The sequence below is a fragment of the Drosophila grimshawi genome, unplaced genomic scaffold, assembly GCF_018153295.1.
Source record: "Drosophila grimshawi isolate 15287-2541.00 unplaced genomic scaffold, ASM1815329v1 contig_311, whole genome shotgun sequence".
Classification (NCBI taxonomy): Eukaryota; Metazoa; Arthropoda; class Insecta; order Diptera; family Drosophilidae; genus Drosophila; species Drosophila grimshawi.
The window spans coordinates 27,886,123-27,900,830 of record NW_025063098.1 but is presented as its reverse complement, the minus strand read 5'-3'; the positions used below and the strand labels follow the sequence as shown (position 1 = coordinate 27,900,830).

General features: G+C 39.4%; 1 protein-coding gene across 1 annotated transcript in view; it reads left to right on the top strand.

The window, feature by feature from the left end:
* The window catches only part of LOC6569654, a 91,560-nt gene that overhangs the window by 12,207 nt on the left and 64,645 nt on the right, over positions 1-14,708 (top strand). Inside the window, exon 2 of the mRNA XM_032741671.1 lies at positions 7,041-7,935. Within this exon, the coding sequence (XP_032597562.1) occupies positions 7,698-7,935 (238 nt within the window). The 5' untranslated portion in view covers positions 7,041-7,697. The remainder of the gene's footprint in view (positions 1-7,040; positions 7,936-14,708) is intronic.

The window sequence follows — 14,708 nt, the reverse complement described above, 5'->3', positions numbered from 1 at the left end:
GGACAATAAGCAACTGCCATTGGAGGGAGGACCAGTTTCAACGTAATTGAGTAAAGTTGTGGCGGTGCCAATGCGAACGAACCACTTGAAAGCGTTGGCAAATGTTTCGATATATTGCCTGACTTACTTTTGTTCTGGCTCCTGCTTCCGATCCTGCCTGTGCCCGTGCCTGTGCCTGTGCTTCTACTTTGAAACCATGCCATGAAAATTACTCGTCTAACCAAAAGTCCTAGGCAGCAGCAAGAGTGAGCGGAGGCCTTCGTGCAAACTGTAGTCCCACTATGAATACTAACAATAATTTCTATGCAGCCTCCCCCATTACCGGCCCCACTGCGTGTCACCCACAACGGGGACGTCGGCCTCGGCATTTGCCGCCAGGGAGGTAACAAAACTAAAATCATGAACGAACTCCAGAGATTTGCGAGCACTGCGAATGCAGCCAAACAGTTGGCGTACTCAGGGGCTTTTTAATTGTCTGATTGTCTGTCGGTTTTCGGACAGGACGCTTTACTACAAGACTCCAAGTCAATGTGTCCCACTCTTACAATACACATAGTTTTGGTTTCATTTCTGTATTTTCTGTTTGTATACACTCTCTCGAAATGGAGACCTCTTTGCAGTTTATATTTCACTTAAGTGCCCTTTAAATTCTAAGATTATTTGGTTAAAATTGAAAATAAATTTGAATGTGATGTATAAAATATATTTAAAACAATTTAAATTGCATCGTTTTCTAATATATATTTCAATATTTAAAATATGTTTATTTTCATAATTAAATGGAATTTAGTAATAGTATATTTCACTAAGTTTTCATTGAACAACTACGATAAATAAAATGTTCACAAAGTTTTATTATTTTGCAATACTTCATGCTAACTTGACACCGACTCCAATTTTAATTGGTTTTCTTGCGAACCTTTCTTATAGCGAATAGAATAGTTAAGTAAGGGTGTGGCAGCTGTGGCTTTGGCGCTGCTTTCTTTTCTTTTTGATATTTCTCTGTGTTTTTATTGCTGGCCAGAGGCAGCACTCAATTCATGACATTTTGACAGCAGTTGTTGCAGTTGAATCAGAAAGTTGCTCTCCTGAGTAATTGCACAGCTTTTTCACTTACAAACGCGCAATTTAGTGAATTGAGTTTTGCCAGTGTGTGCATATGAAAGTCACACACAGACACACACACACACACACAGAGACACACACAGGCACACACACACAGACACACACGTGCATGAGTTTTGAATTTCAGCTCGTGTTGGATACCTTTAAGCCTTTAAATAAGCGCAGCGCATTGAAAAACTTATACAGATTCGGTAAAGCCACAAAATAAGCTTCACATATTTTAATTGTTAGGATTACAGTTTTTTCTGTTTACTGTTTACTCGACAAGTATTTGAAAAATGTGCAGAATATCGCTACAGATCATTTAAACAGGGATTCAAAGATAGTTCAGAGCTTTAAATATGAATGTATTAAGTTAAAATTTAACTTTAATTAATATTGGGTTTTCTTTAAATAATTCATATTATCATGTTGCTTATTGTAGGATCTTACATGAAACTTTATAGCTTACGCTACTAAAATATAATTAGAATATTTAATTCAGGAACGAAAGCTGATTAGAATGGTGACAGCTCAATTCTGCATATTTTAATGTTGAAAACAAAGTTTCATAATTCTTTCTGGGAATGATCCACTTTGACGCGAAGATGCTTGCCTCGTTTGGCTTTGGTAATCAGTAATAAAAACTTCTTACGAAATGTGGCATCATTAATTTCGTCCCAGGCCCAGGCCCAGGCCCGGGCCCAGGCCAACTGGCGAGTGTTGTGCCAAAGGCAATGTCAAAATTATAGCAGACATGAGAATATGATATGTGTAAGCATATTAAGCATATAAGTATATACACATATACAAATTTGACTTGGCGTCAAAGTGAGCAAAGCACACACAGACACTGAGATAAACAAATGTGTGTGTGTTTGTCTATGTTTGTGTGAGTGTGATATTAATTCAACAAATTGTTGTTTAACAAGATGAGGAGGCACACACACAACAGCAGCCACAGTCTCGCGGCAGTTAAAGTCCGTGCCGACTCCGCCAACCCCTTCAGCAACCATCGACCAACCCCAATCAGGCCCTCAAGCATTCGCCGTGTTAATCGCTTTATGTGCAGCGCGTAGATGTCTTCTTTAATGCAGCACAGTTGTGCGTGTGTGTATTCCTTTTTTATTTGTATGCGTGCGTGTGTGTTTGTGTGTGTTTTTGTAAGTACGTCTTTGTGCGTACAACAACCTAGGGCAATATACGCACAGCTGCCAAAATTTCTTACCTTCATTTCATGAAATGAAACAATTAGGACAAAAAGTTGCTTCGTGTCTGCTGCTCGTTGCGAGGACTAAGGACTCGTTCTCTGTATGTGTGTGTGTGCTTGGGTTTGGCTTGGATACGTAACCCTTTTTTATAGCTCGACAAACATGTGTATGCTTGTAAACAAGGCTGCTCTGATGTGCTGTGTGAGTGTGTGTGTGTGTGTGTGTGTGTGTCTATATATGTATATGTGTGTGCTTGTGTCTCTGTGTGCGTTTAATGACAAAATAATTAGAAAACTTTTTGTGTACTTTGTAGCTGGAGCTGTGTCGATGTGGCTGCTGTCAGAGTTCCGCCCACTACTTGGCAGACCTACACAAACCAGCCCCTCCCACAAACAGCATCAACAGTATCACCCCATCAATGTCACCGCCAATTTTCTACTTCTGCTTGTCGGCTACACTTAGGGAAAAGCAAACTCGTAAACTTTGTTTTACTTATTTCAAGTACTGTTACCATATTTTCAAATATGAATGAGCCAATAATTAACAGTCAAAAAATTTTAAAACAACCTTGGTTTTAAATTTAACTAACTTAGTGTTATTTGAAGATTATGGCAGCATTGAATTGTAAACTTAAGCACTCATAATATGAACTGAATATCTTACACTACTTAGTTAATTGAATGAAAATACAACTACTCTCAAAATGTTCTTGAAGAACCGGTGTTGACAACGCAAGTTTGTATTTAATTAGAATAAATACATTAGTCTCCATTTTCTGTGTGTGTACTTCATCTCCATCTGCTTCTTCCGTTTCGCTTTCTTCTTGTTCCCGCCCCCGTTCGGGTTGGTGCCACTAAATGCCATCCTTGAAGACAGTCGCACATTTTCAAATTGTCCTGCACAACAAGGACTCTAAAGGCAACAAGAATCTGACGGCAATTACCTGACGCAGGCAACACCATTGACACCGGAGCAGGAGTCGGAGCGTTTTTTAAATGTTAATGTTTAAATTTAAGTAACATTGACATATTTTGCTCTGACACCGTGCGAATCCTTAAGGCAACGCTGCCAGTGGTATGAGCTATTTTTAGCAACTTGAAAATAATTTTGGGAATATACAAAATACCTACGCACTTGTTCAGGACGGTCTCTGAGATGGGGTCTTGCCGTGTGCACGATTGGATTTGTTATCGGTTTTTAATTAGCATTGAATTAATGCAATGAATATTTATTAAAACCCATGTAGCCAGTGGAGTGTTACTAATGGCTTAATATATATAGACACAGGCTGCGAATCTCACGGTTCAACTCAGCGTTGGCCATTTTATTGAACTTGACAGCTGCTGCAGATACATATACATACACACAGAATGAGAGAGAGAGAGAGGTGGACAGAGAGAGAGAGAGAGAGAGAGCTACTTGGCATTCAGCTGTCAAACACTTAAAACATATGGCACACGGCGCATAGACGAGCAGCAAACATTGATGCAAATGCTGGTAAACAGGTTGCCACAGCCAAATTGAATGCTAGATAAACATAATAAATGTCCAAGAGTACGCCACTCCGGAATCCACGACACGCCACTCCACTTCCACTACACACTCCGGCTGTCTGGCAGTCCGTGCCACCATCGTCAGCGGGCCCACACAGCGTATGCGTAACGCAAGAGTTGCTCGTCACGAAACTGGCACACAACACAACGTGGCAGCCCTCAAACGATTCAACTTGCCCCTCTGCGGATATGCTTGTGTATGTGTATTGTACGTATGTGTGCCAGTATGTGTATGTGCGTGGGTGTGTGAGTGGGTGTGTGCGTGTAGATGTTTTTATTGGAGTGCGTAGCGAAACACTTTAACTTGCTGGCAAAATAGCATCACGAAATGGAAACTGGGCTACGGCGACTGTTGACCAAGGTTCACACACACGCACATGAGCACTCACATATATTTATTTATATGACTGTGTATATGTATGTATATGTGTATGTATATGTATATTTATGTGCACGTGCCATCAAAGAACCAAGGCAGACGATGGTGCGGCTGGAAATGGCCAGGCTTGCTTACTTGCTTACTCCAAAGCAAGCACAGGTAGCAAAACCTAACTCGACACCCACTATTCAGAACTGTTAGATCTATTTAAGTGATAACCGACGTTTAATTAATGAAAACTGTTTAGCAGCTGCCCCAAAGTAGTTCCTATAAATAATAGGACATTTCTCAATATATATGCAAATAGATCTATATATCCTTACAAGGTAAGACCAGTCTATTTAGAACGAAAATTTGACTTATAAGCTCGAGTTCATTTTATCGATGACTCACATTATTTGGACTTAGTCCATTGCTCAGGTTGATAGAATAATGTCACCCCCATCCACTCAATATGTTTCCTAAGTATTTGTGGTGTTCCGGAGCAAAAAAAAAAAAAAAAAAAACCAAGAAAAGTTGATTGCAAACTTTTTTGGACCACGTGCAATGGGATTGTGTGCGCTTTTGGGTCGCCAGTTGATTTTGTACAGTTCAGTAGAGTTTATTTTGCTGGTGCTGTTGCTGCTGAGGGCACAGTTTTGGCCAGGTGTGGCAAACAGTTTGCCAAGAAAGAGTGCCACTTGGCATGGGGCATATATTTTTACTGCGTAGCTGGCTGGCATCGCACTCGTTCCTTGTAGTCTCGTTTCTGGTCTAGTCTCGGCATGGCCAAGTCGAGCGTGAAATGTTGATGAAGTAAACCTGCAACTAGTTACATGTGTAGCATGCTACATGATGCATGCGGCATCCTGCTGCATGCTCTTGCGGTCGAGTGTTAAGCTACAAAACTTTGCTCGGTTCGTTTGGCTTTGTCTAAACACAAATTAGTTGTTGCTGCAGCTGCACCTGCATTTTGTTTTTTACAATATTTGGTTTTTTTTTTTGTGGGTTTTTTTTTATATTTTTATGTAAAAAGTTTATGTTGTTCATAAAAACAAATTTATGTATATTTAGCTGTTAGTTGCATTTTTTTATGCCACTTGTCCCATATGCATATAAATAAAGCGATAAAAAATTCTACAAAAGCGAAGTAAATGGAAAAAAACTGAAAATAAATAAAAACGAAACAGCAAAAGTTCTGCAACTAGAGCATGATATGATGCATAACCACAGCCAGGAGGCAATGGCTAAAACCGGTGCCAGAGCAACTGCAGCTGTAGTGGCCACATGGATGCACCACCGTTGCAACTACAACTAAAATAAATGCCGAACAGGATTCAGTTGCAAGGACAATGTAACCATGTTAAACAACAATCAGAGTGGAAATACAAACCACTCGTTGGTAATTTTGCATGCAACGCTTAATGTCTGTGGCAAAAGTGGCGCTGATTTCGGGAGACAACTTTTTCCACCATTTTTTCCAGAGTGTTATTTTTTTCTTCTTCTTTTTTTTTTGCTTGTTCACTGCCCCAACTACCGCCAAAAAACTTTAGCGACACAGTTTCGCTCGCGGCAAAGGGAACAACAAAAACAAGAACAATGCCATCAAATTAAACGAAAACTATACAACATTTTGGTGCAGCGGCATTGGCGCACTCCAAAATTTGAGTGAGTGGCTGCCTGCATTAAAAATCAGGCTGGCTACGGGCTGAGGGGGCAAATGGGGCGTGCGAAGCTTGCCAAAAATGAACAACAATGTGGCGGATTCCGAGCCAAGTTGTTATTGTTGTTGTGGTTGTAGTTGGAGTTGCTTCTACCTCCGCCTCTGTCTCTGCCTCTGCCTCGTTGTGTAAAGTTTGAAGTGCGCATAATAAGGCAGGCAGCGTCAGAGAGCAGTCAAACTACAGCAAATTAGTCGCTGCGCATAGTGGGCGTTGGGGTGTACATATGGCACCCCAAAAAGTAGGCAACCCCTTCGCTGCAAGCACTGAGGAAGGGTCTACTTTGCAGAGCAAGAGAGAGCCCTCGTTGGGTATCACTCGTGCTTTGGAAAGTGAAACTTTTATTCGTTTCTTTACTAAGTGGTTCAGTATGCAATTACGAAGAGCTTTATAATGATAGCAGTCAAGTGTATGCCAACTTAAAGGGTCTTAGATCCTTTGGCTTCCATAAGTATCTATCTATTATTTCAAGGTGTTATTCCTGCTTGGCACGATAGCTGTCAGACAGTAAAAAAGGCATATGAGCTCATAAAATAAATATACTTATATACTGCTGAGGAAGGCAAGCTGATTAGGGCGATGATTTGCACAAGAAGCTAAGCTGATTTTGCAAGCAGACTTTGAGGCTATGTACAATAAAAGTCAAATTTGTTTTAATGATAGTAAAACATATTTCAAATTTAATTGCTACAAGAGTATTAAATACATTAATTAATATCTCTATAAGCCGTATACATCTGTTTTATTTTCTCTCTTCAAATTAGCTTACAACTGATTAAGTGCGTTAAATGCAAATTACTCCCCATTTTAAAATAAAATAAAACACATCTACATCAAACATATCATTAAATGCTCTAACAGAATACTGATGTATTCACCTGAGGGGGTTTTAGTTTAAGTTTTAGTTTTACAACATGAACGTATACTGAATAAAATGTGTTTACCTGGCAAGTTGTTAGTTTGCTAATGCACTTAAGAATGTTTTTATTTGGTTTCGTTTCGTTTCGTTTTACTTTTGGCTTAGTTTTTCTCTATGCTGCATATAAAAACAAATCATAATTAACTCGTATTTTTCTCATCACTCTCTTTGCAGCAGGCAGTGGCAGGATTACTTGCTTGCAACAGTAACAGTAACAGTTCGACTGAACAATGCAACAATTTGCCCACCACGACTCACACTTCAATACACTGCTGCGGCGTCGGTGGCAACTGCATAAGCATAAGAGTTATGCTCAAGGCAAAAACTACTGTACATGAAACAACTTAATTAGTTGTTGTTTCAGCAAAAAAGCCATACCGAACGAGTGAGATAGCTATAGAGAGAGAGAGAGAGAGAGAGAGTAGAAGGCAGGCACGCGAATTTTAAGAAATATTTGCTCATTTTGCTTCATTAGTGCCAGCGCGAATGTTTAAGGCCAAGAAGGGCTGCGGCTGCAACAGCCACAGCCTCAGCTGCAACTGCAACACGACCAAACACTGAGCCAAGAGTCGTTCTGCCCCAAAGGCGCCACTTTTGTTTTCACGCGCGCGCTCGTTGCTTTGTTGCTCGGTCTGTGAGTGTGGCTGTGTGTGTACGTGTATATGTGTGTATAAGTGAGTGTGTGTGTGTGTGCATGCTCTATATGTGAGTTAAGTGCGCGTGTGTCTAAAATTAAAAACTACTGCAACAGAAACGAATAGCGAATAACAAATAACGCATAACGAATAGGCGAGCAAATAAAGACAAGTTGAAATTTAAATATTTAACAGAATGGATTTGCTGAAACTCAAGGCTGCGACTAGAACTAGAACGAGTACGCGCTTCCGCACTGCAAGGACTTCCACAATGCACGTAACAACGGCAGCAGCAACACGAACAGCAACAACAACTTATCACGGTTGCAGCGCCATCTGGCAACGCTATTTGGCGTTATTCACATTGCTCGTAGTCGCGGCGCATATCAATATAACTTCCGGTCAAATAGATTGGGACGATGACGATGATCCAGGTGAGTGAGTGCTATAACAAAAAAAAAGAAAAAACAAAACCCATTCATTGTGCGACAACAAAAGCCGAGCACTACATACAGCACGGTTCGCTTCACCTTAAGCGCTGTGATTTGCATAAATTTCAAACATTACTCCGAATGCCAGACAACGGTTCGATGGAAAAAGTTTAAGGGTACCAAACAAAAAAAAAAATAATACGAATCCGACAGCAACAGAAGCGATTTGCAATTGGATTTTGGTTATGTTTTTGTAATTAAGTTATGTTGCCATTACGTATACGCCCCGGAAGGCTGCTTTACCGTGTCCATGCGGCACGGGCCTTTTAATTAATAGCAGATTTATAGCTTGAGATTTGTAGTGGCAGGAGTAGGAATTGTATATATATATATATACAATTATTTATATACACATTTATGTAAATGAACGTCTATAAATGGAATTTTAATTATTCAAAATCTACAGTTTAAATATTTAATGAATTCATAAGTCTGACAGTTTAATTGCAAGAGTTTGGCGTAACTTTGGCATAACTGGTACGCGGGTGTGTGTACGGGTGCTGATATCTGTACGTGGGTGTGCCAAACGCAAAGCGAATTGAAGCTCGAGTGGGTCTGTGCAGACAGAGGAGTTCCGTGGATGAGTTGGAGAACTTTGTAGGTGATACTTTTATTTATTTGCATTTCAATTTCGTGTGCTTCGAGGCACAGGGAGTTGTTATAAAACTTGTTATGCCAAATCGATACCAGGAACGACAAAATAAATGGTTATTTTAAACTTGAGATAATACACAAAACAATCGATTTATAAGCTGACATATTGATATACATATATTCACAAATATATATATATGTATATATATATATATATTTATAAGTGTCAGTTTATAGCGACTATTTTATTAAATTTAACTTTCTTAATGGAAAGAAAAATTTAAAATAAGTAGAATGAATGTAGATAATACGCAAATAAAAAATAAAATAGACGCTGATAAAAAAAAAACTTTTCACACAGCATTATTGATGATAAAACTTGGCACGAACGTAAATTTAAGTAGGATACGTTTGCATTCGTTGATTTATTTGACAAACATGCATACTAATTGCATAGATAAATCCAGAAAATATGCTCAATTTATTCAAATCATACCCACATCAAAATAAATGTTGGCCTACTTATTGAAAGCATTTCTCAAAATATAAACTTAAATTTTTGGCAACGAATAGAATTAATAATATTGATTCAAATAGTTGCGGTATTTTTTCAAATCACAGCCACATTTAAATAACCGTTTGCCTGCACATTATATATATATATATATATATATATATATATATATGTATATTTTTGTGGTTCCGAATGAAAGTTGCTTGTGTGCCAAAATCACGGACATTGTCTCATTTATCGATTTTTGCCCATTGTACACACTTTTAAGCTAACGATGCAAACTCAAAATGTTGACAACAAACATTTTTCAAGCTGTGCACGCGTTGTCCTTTCTGTCCCTGTTACAGCTTTTAACGTTGTCGCTGTTGCTGTTGCTATTGCTGTTGCTGGTATATATTCTCTATGAGGTAGACCAGGCCTTGAACAAATACACAGCGATGCGCTGTTTTTGTTGTACCCCCAACCGAGCCGACGAGTTGTTGGCCCGGTGGGCGCCTTGTTTAAATAAAAGCAAAATAGAAGCTGCCCCGCTGTGATTCCATTTTGGTTTGCCGTGTACAACACAGCAACTTTTTCTCTTTCCCTCTTTTCTTTCGTTGCGTTTGAAAAATATGATTTTGCATAAATTTTTGAAATACATGCTGGCATTGTGAGTCAAGGCTGAGATAAGCTAGTGAGCTCTACTGACTGTGCCTTCGTGTGCCTCGAATCGGCAACTTGTAGAACTCAGAATGCTACCAGCCGTACAAAAAAACAAAAATAATCAAGCCCGCGTCTAAAACAAACAGCAGCAACAAAAAAAAGGTAAGCGTCATGTGCAGGGCAGACTTACATATATCCTGCCTTTGGGACAATTAAACAAATTGCAGAAGCTTACAAATATTTTCTTATTTAATTTTTGCAATTCAATTTCACAATTTATAACACATACAGAGAACAAAAGGTCTACGGTATCTGAGTTTGAAATGTGGGTGCCACATTTATTATCGATTTATACGCAATTAAAATAGATTAAATAATGCAAGTTTCGTCAAAATAAAAAGGAAAACCAAAACCAATCTGTCAAGTTGAAAATTATATCTTATACCTAGAAAAATAAAATTGTAGATGCTCATTTAAAAATGTTTTCCGATTTTATTATATATTAAATTAATGGTTACGCTAGTCCTACGAGTACACATGTCATGCTACCCGTCTATATATTTTATGGCCATAGAGGGTATAAAGAGCCGCAAAATTGAGCACGTTATGGGGGATGCCGGATGTCATAAACAACTGACTCTCTGCAACCAAAAACTGTAAAATTATGAAATCATAAAAATATTTTTACGATTACATAAAAAGTTGCGAAAATGTGGGCGTGGCACACAGCAGTCACATGGTGTTAGCGTAGACACAAACCGCGTCGCGGTCCTTTCTGTCAAACAATTGCGTGATAGCACAGAATTTAACTTTAGACATACGCCGTACTATGACTTCATTAATTATCAAACAGCCGAGCTTGAAAATGGCAAAGAGCGTTGCCGTCTAAATAGTTTCAGCCCCACCCGAATAGGTTGAAGTCCGGTCCGGCAGCTAAAAACTCAGCGCCGTATATTCTAATTACGCATGTCGCAGAGTCGAGAATATATTTTCTATGTATGTGGAGCTGAAACCACATTTGAAGGATTCCATTAAAATTGTGGCACACGCACACAAACACACACACACATATATAATATAGAGTGCCACATGTGGGGGTAATGCTTTTTTTTGGAAATGTTTGATGTTAAACTCTGCGGCTTTAACCCTTATTAGCCGCTGCTTCCTTTTGGCCATAATTCATGTTGTTTTCATTTGTTTTGATTAGCAAATGAATACCGTTAGCTCCTCCACTGGGGCACTCGGGATTGTTTGGCTAGCGAATCATAATCATAACGTGACTTGAGTAGGGCAATAAAATTTGGAGTATTTTTACACACACTTCCAGCTCCGGCTGTGCCCATCCCGCTCGCACTCTGTTGCGTCGTTCCTTGCGTGTTTCACTTGCCACACGGCAGAATCGGACCTGTGAATTGGTGGAGAGTTGAGAACTTCGAGCTGCGAGCTGCGAGCTGCGAACTGAGGCACAACAAAATTTTAATTTATGCTGCGCTGAGTGCGTTATGCCCCAATTCTTTGGCGATGAGTGTGTTTGAGTGTGAAATCTCACTTTAGAGCACACATAAGTGCACTAAAAAAGAAAAACACACAAATAGTTCACTCGCATAAACTCACCAAGCGTTGAGAAGCTACAAAAATAACTACATTCAGATTTCAGGAACGTTCTATGAAATCCCAAAATTATAAAATGCACCACTCATTCAGCCTTAGATATTAAGCCAATGAAGTTTTTGATTAATTGGAGTAATTAAAGCATTAAGTTTCCAATTTAATAACCTCTAGATATCATCTTAAAATGTACCTGAATCGGCTAAAATCTTAAGAACAATACATTACATTTATTTTATTTATTTATTTTTATATTTATTTAACAATAATAAATATTTATTTTCTAGAGGAACTCAAATTTAGTACAGCGTTTTCCTGCAAGTGTAGATATGAGTAGAAAATCATATGCCTAGCTAGATACGAACTCGGAGCGTGTGTGTGTGTGTGTGTGTGTGTGGGTATATATTGCCCTTATAAGTCAAACCTCAAATCGGCACTTCAGACGCGCGCTCTATAGCTCATTTTGTTGTCGCTCGCTCGTCTCTCATCGCTCGTCGCTCGTCGTTGATTGCTGCCACTGTCGTTCTGTGGCGCAACAAAATGTTGGATTTTCTTTAGACACGCGATATTTGCCGTTACACCCGATATGGGTATGGTGGCGATGGTAGTGGTGGCATGGGTTAAATGAGGCAGCCGCAGACGCGAATATGTACAAATTATAATTCATATTACATATTTGATGAAACACATTCAATCATTCAGCTGAGTTCTAGCCAGTTTCTTTTGGCCTGGTTCGCTTCGCCGCCGCCGCAGAAGCCAAAGCCAATAATTACGCAGTCTTGCCGTGTGGTTATTTTTAATGATAAATGACCTATGGCAAAGTGTTGGGTAATTTTTCGGAGCTTATATCAAAAAGTTTAACTTAAGGGCTGTTTATTTGTTAGGTGGCGCCTCGCCGCCCGTGGGCGTGGCCCTAATGTTGTGTCAAAAATACTTGGCATTGCCACAAGTCGTAATCAGAAATGCATATGTGTGCGGTATGTGTGTTTATTTATGACACGATAACAACAAGGGCAGGACAATTTGTCATCTGTCAAAAACCCAATGCAGTTACATAATAATTAACCAAGCTCCAAGCTATTCGTATTTACATTCATGTCCATATATGTGTGTGCTATGACGGTTGACTCCTGATGTTTGGCTATGAATATGTCCACGCGTTATCTTAACAAATTGTTGGCATCATAACTCATTAGCAGAGGCTCGAGTTAAGTACTTGGATGATTACTTATCAATGTTTACCAATCATGCACATTGTTTTTAGCTTACACTTAACTATGCTAAGGCAAATTAATATTAGATATTTCTTTTTACTACGTTTCTGGAACCTCTTCAAATTTTGGCACCCTGAAAATGTCTCAATCCAGAATTTCTTAACATTCGAAACAAATCGACTATCAAGTGCCTTAAATCTGAGCTGTCAGAAATTACAAGTAGCATGTATAACAAAATCACAAAAAAACAAAAATGAAAAATGTCACTTTGAAAATCAGGCGAAATATGATCTCAGTTGCAACCAGTTTGCAAGACTCGCTGCAGTCCAAAACTGTTCGCTTTTGTGGAAACGTATAAATTTTCTATTGATTTATGCCAAGTTCGCATGCCATTTTTTCCGTTTTGCATAATTTCAGCCGTTGCCCAAATTGCAGGCAGCACAGAAGCCAAAAAATATGTATAGAAGAGATAGGGTCTGGCTTTGCTGAAGGATGGTTGCAGTTGGATTGTTAAACGGGGCACCAAATGGAAGTCACACAAACACAATTGTTGCAACAGTCTCTTCGCGGTTGGCAACCAACTACAACTGCGACTGCTACTGTGGCTGCTACTTACTTCAGCACCCAAAATGCCCAAATACAATTGCGAGTGCGAGTTGCAGCTGCACCACAGGCAACTGTAACAGCAGTCGTGGCCATGGCACTGGCAGTGGCATGAATTGCGATGATGGAGCTATCCATTTATACTCACATTTGCATACAACGACGACCAGCGTGCATCGTCTGTGATTGCCGCTAGGCGGAAGCGTCCAACGAGACGCTGACACATGACATGGAAAAATGAAAAGGAAGCAAACCAGGCCCTCCAACCATCTATTCCCCCACCCCATCCACCCTGACAACCAACAGCCAGTCGGCAACTGAAACAAATGGTCAAACGGTTGCCTCTGTGGCACACTCTCACACACATACACACACACACAAACAATTTAAAAAAAAAAAAACTGAAACAAGTAAAACGGATGCAGTTGGGAGCACCCCAATGGGAATTAACCCGTGGCCGGCCTCACAAACATTCTTAGCTACTTGCTTCAGAGCATAAGAAACCAATCAAAAACACTTTTTATTTCTGAGAGAAGTTAATTATTTGCTGACCTTTATCAAAAATAATTGTTCACAATGAAAAAATAACTGAACTTACAACTGGGTTCTGAATATTGCATTGCGCAGTGGAGGTCAGTCTTATCTTCTTTTATAACTTCTTCAAACTAAAATTATATGAAATATGTAAAATATTAGGAAACTAGCTTTCAGTGCCTCATTTTATTATATACTCGTAAGCATATAAAACATGATATATTTATTTGATAAAAGTTAGTTTTATTTTCAGAATGTAGTTGTCTTTTCCGGAATCGCATCACGTATTCCCAAAAAAGAAAGGCATCTCGATAAATGTGGCAGTTGTTGCCCAGAAATCGCTCGCTTGTCAGACACTGCATTTTCAATATATCAATTGCAAATATGATAGCCCACTACTATTTCTATCTATATCTGGACATCCAAAGGAGTTAGTACAACTCCGCTGAGCTTTTGACCAGTTACTCTTGTTATCATTGTCCAGTAGCGTGCAACGCTCCGTTTAAAGTCGAAGCCATGTTGCACATTCATCACTTAAGGTAAAAAATTTTTTATTAATCGCTAGCAGAGGTCATGGAACAAACAAGAAACCAGCCGGTCGGCGGACTTGACTTCATGCAACATTTTTCCAATTGCTGTTAACATACAAAAACAAAAAAAGCCCCGCGCTCAAGCACGTACATTGTACAGCAGAAGAGTCCCAGAACAAAGACAGAGACACAGAGAGAGTGAGAGAGAGAGAGAGAGAGAGACAGCATCGCCGTCACCCGCTACACATGTATACAAATTGTAGTTGCAGCTGCGCCCATCAAACGACTTGACTCGGTTTGGCACTGTTTGCAGTTGACCCGGACTGGAAATTTGTAACATGATTGCTGGCATGACCATCAGCAGACAACAGACTATAGACAACAGCAAACATTCCCATATCGAGGAGGGTGGGAAACGCATTTGACTTTTGCATATTTGACTTTTCTCAAATGCGGTTATCTTTTTGCTGCTGCTGC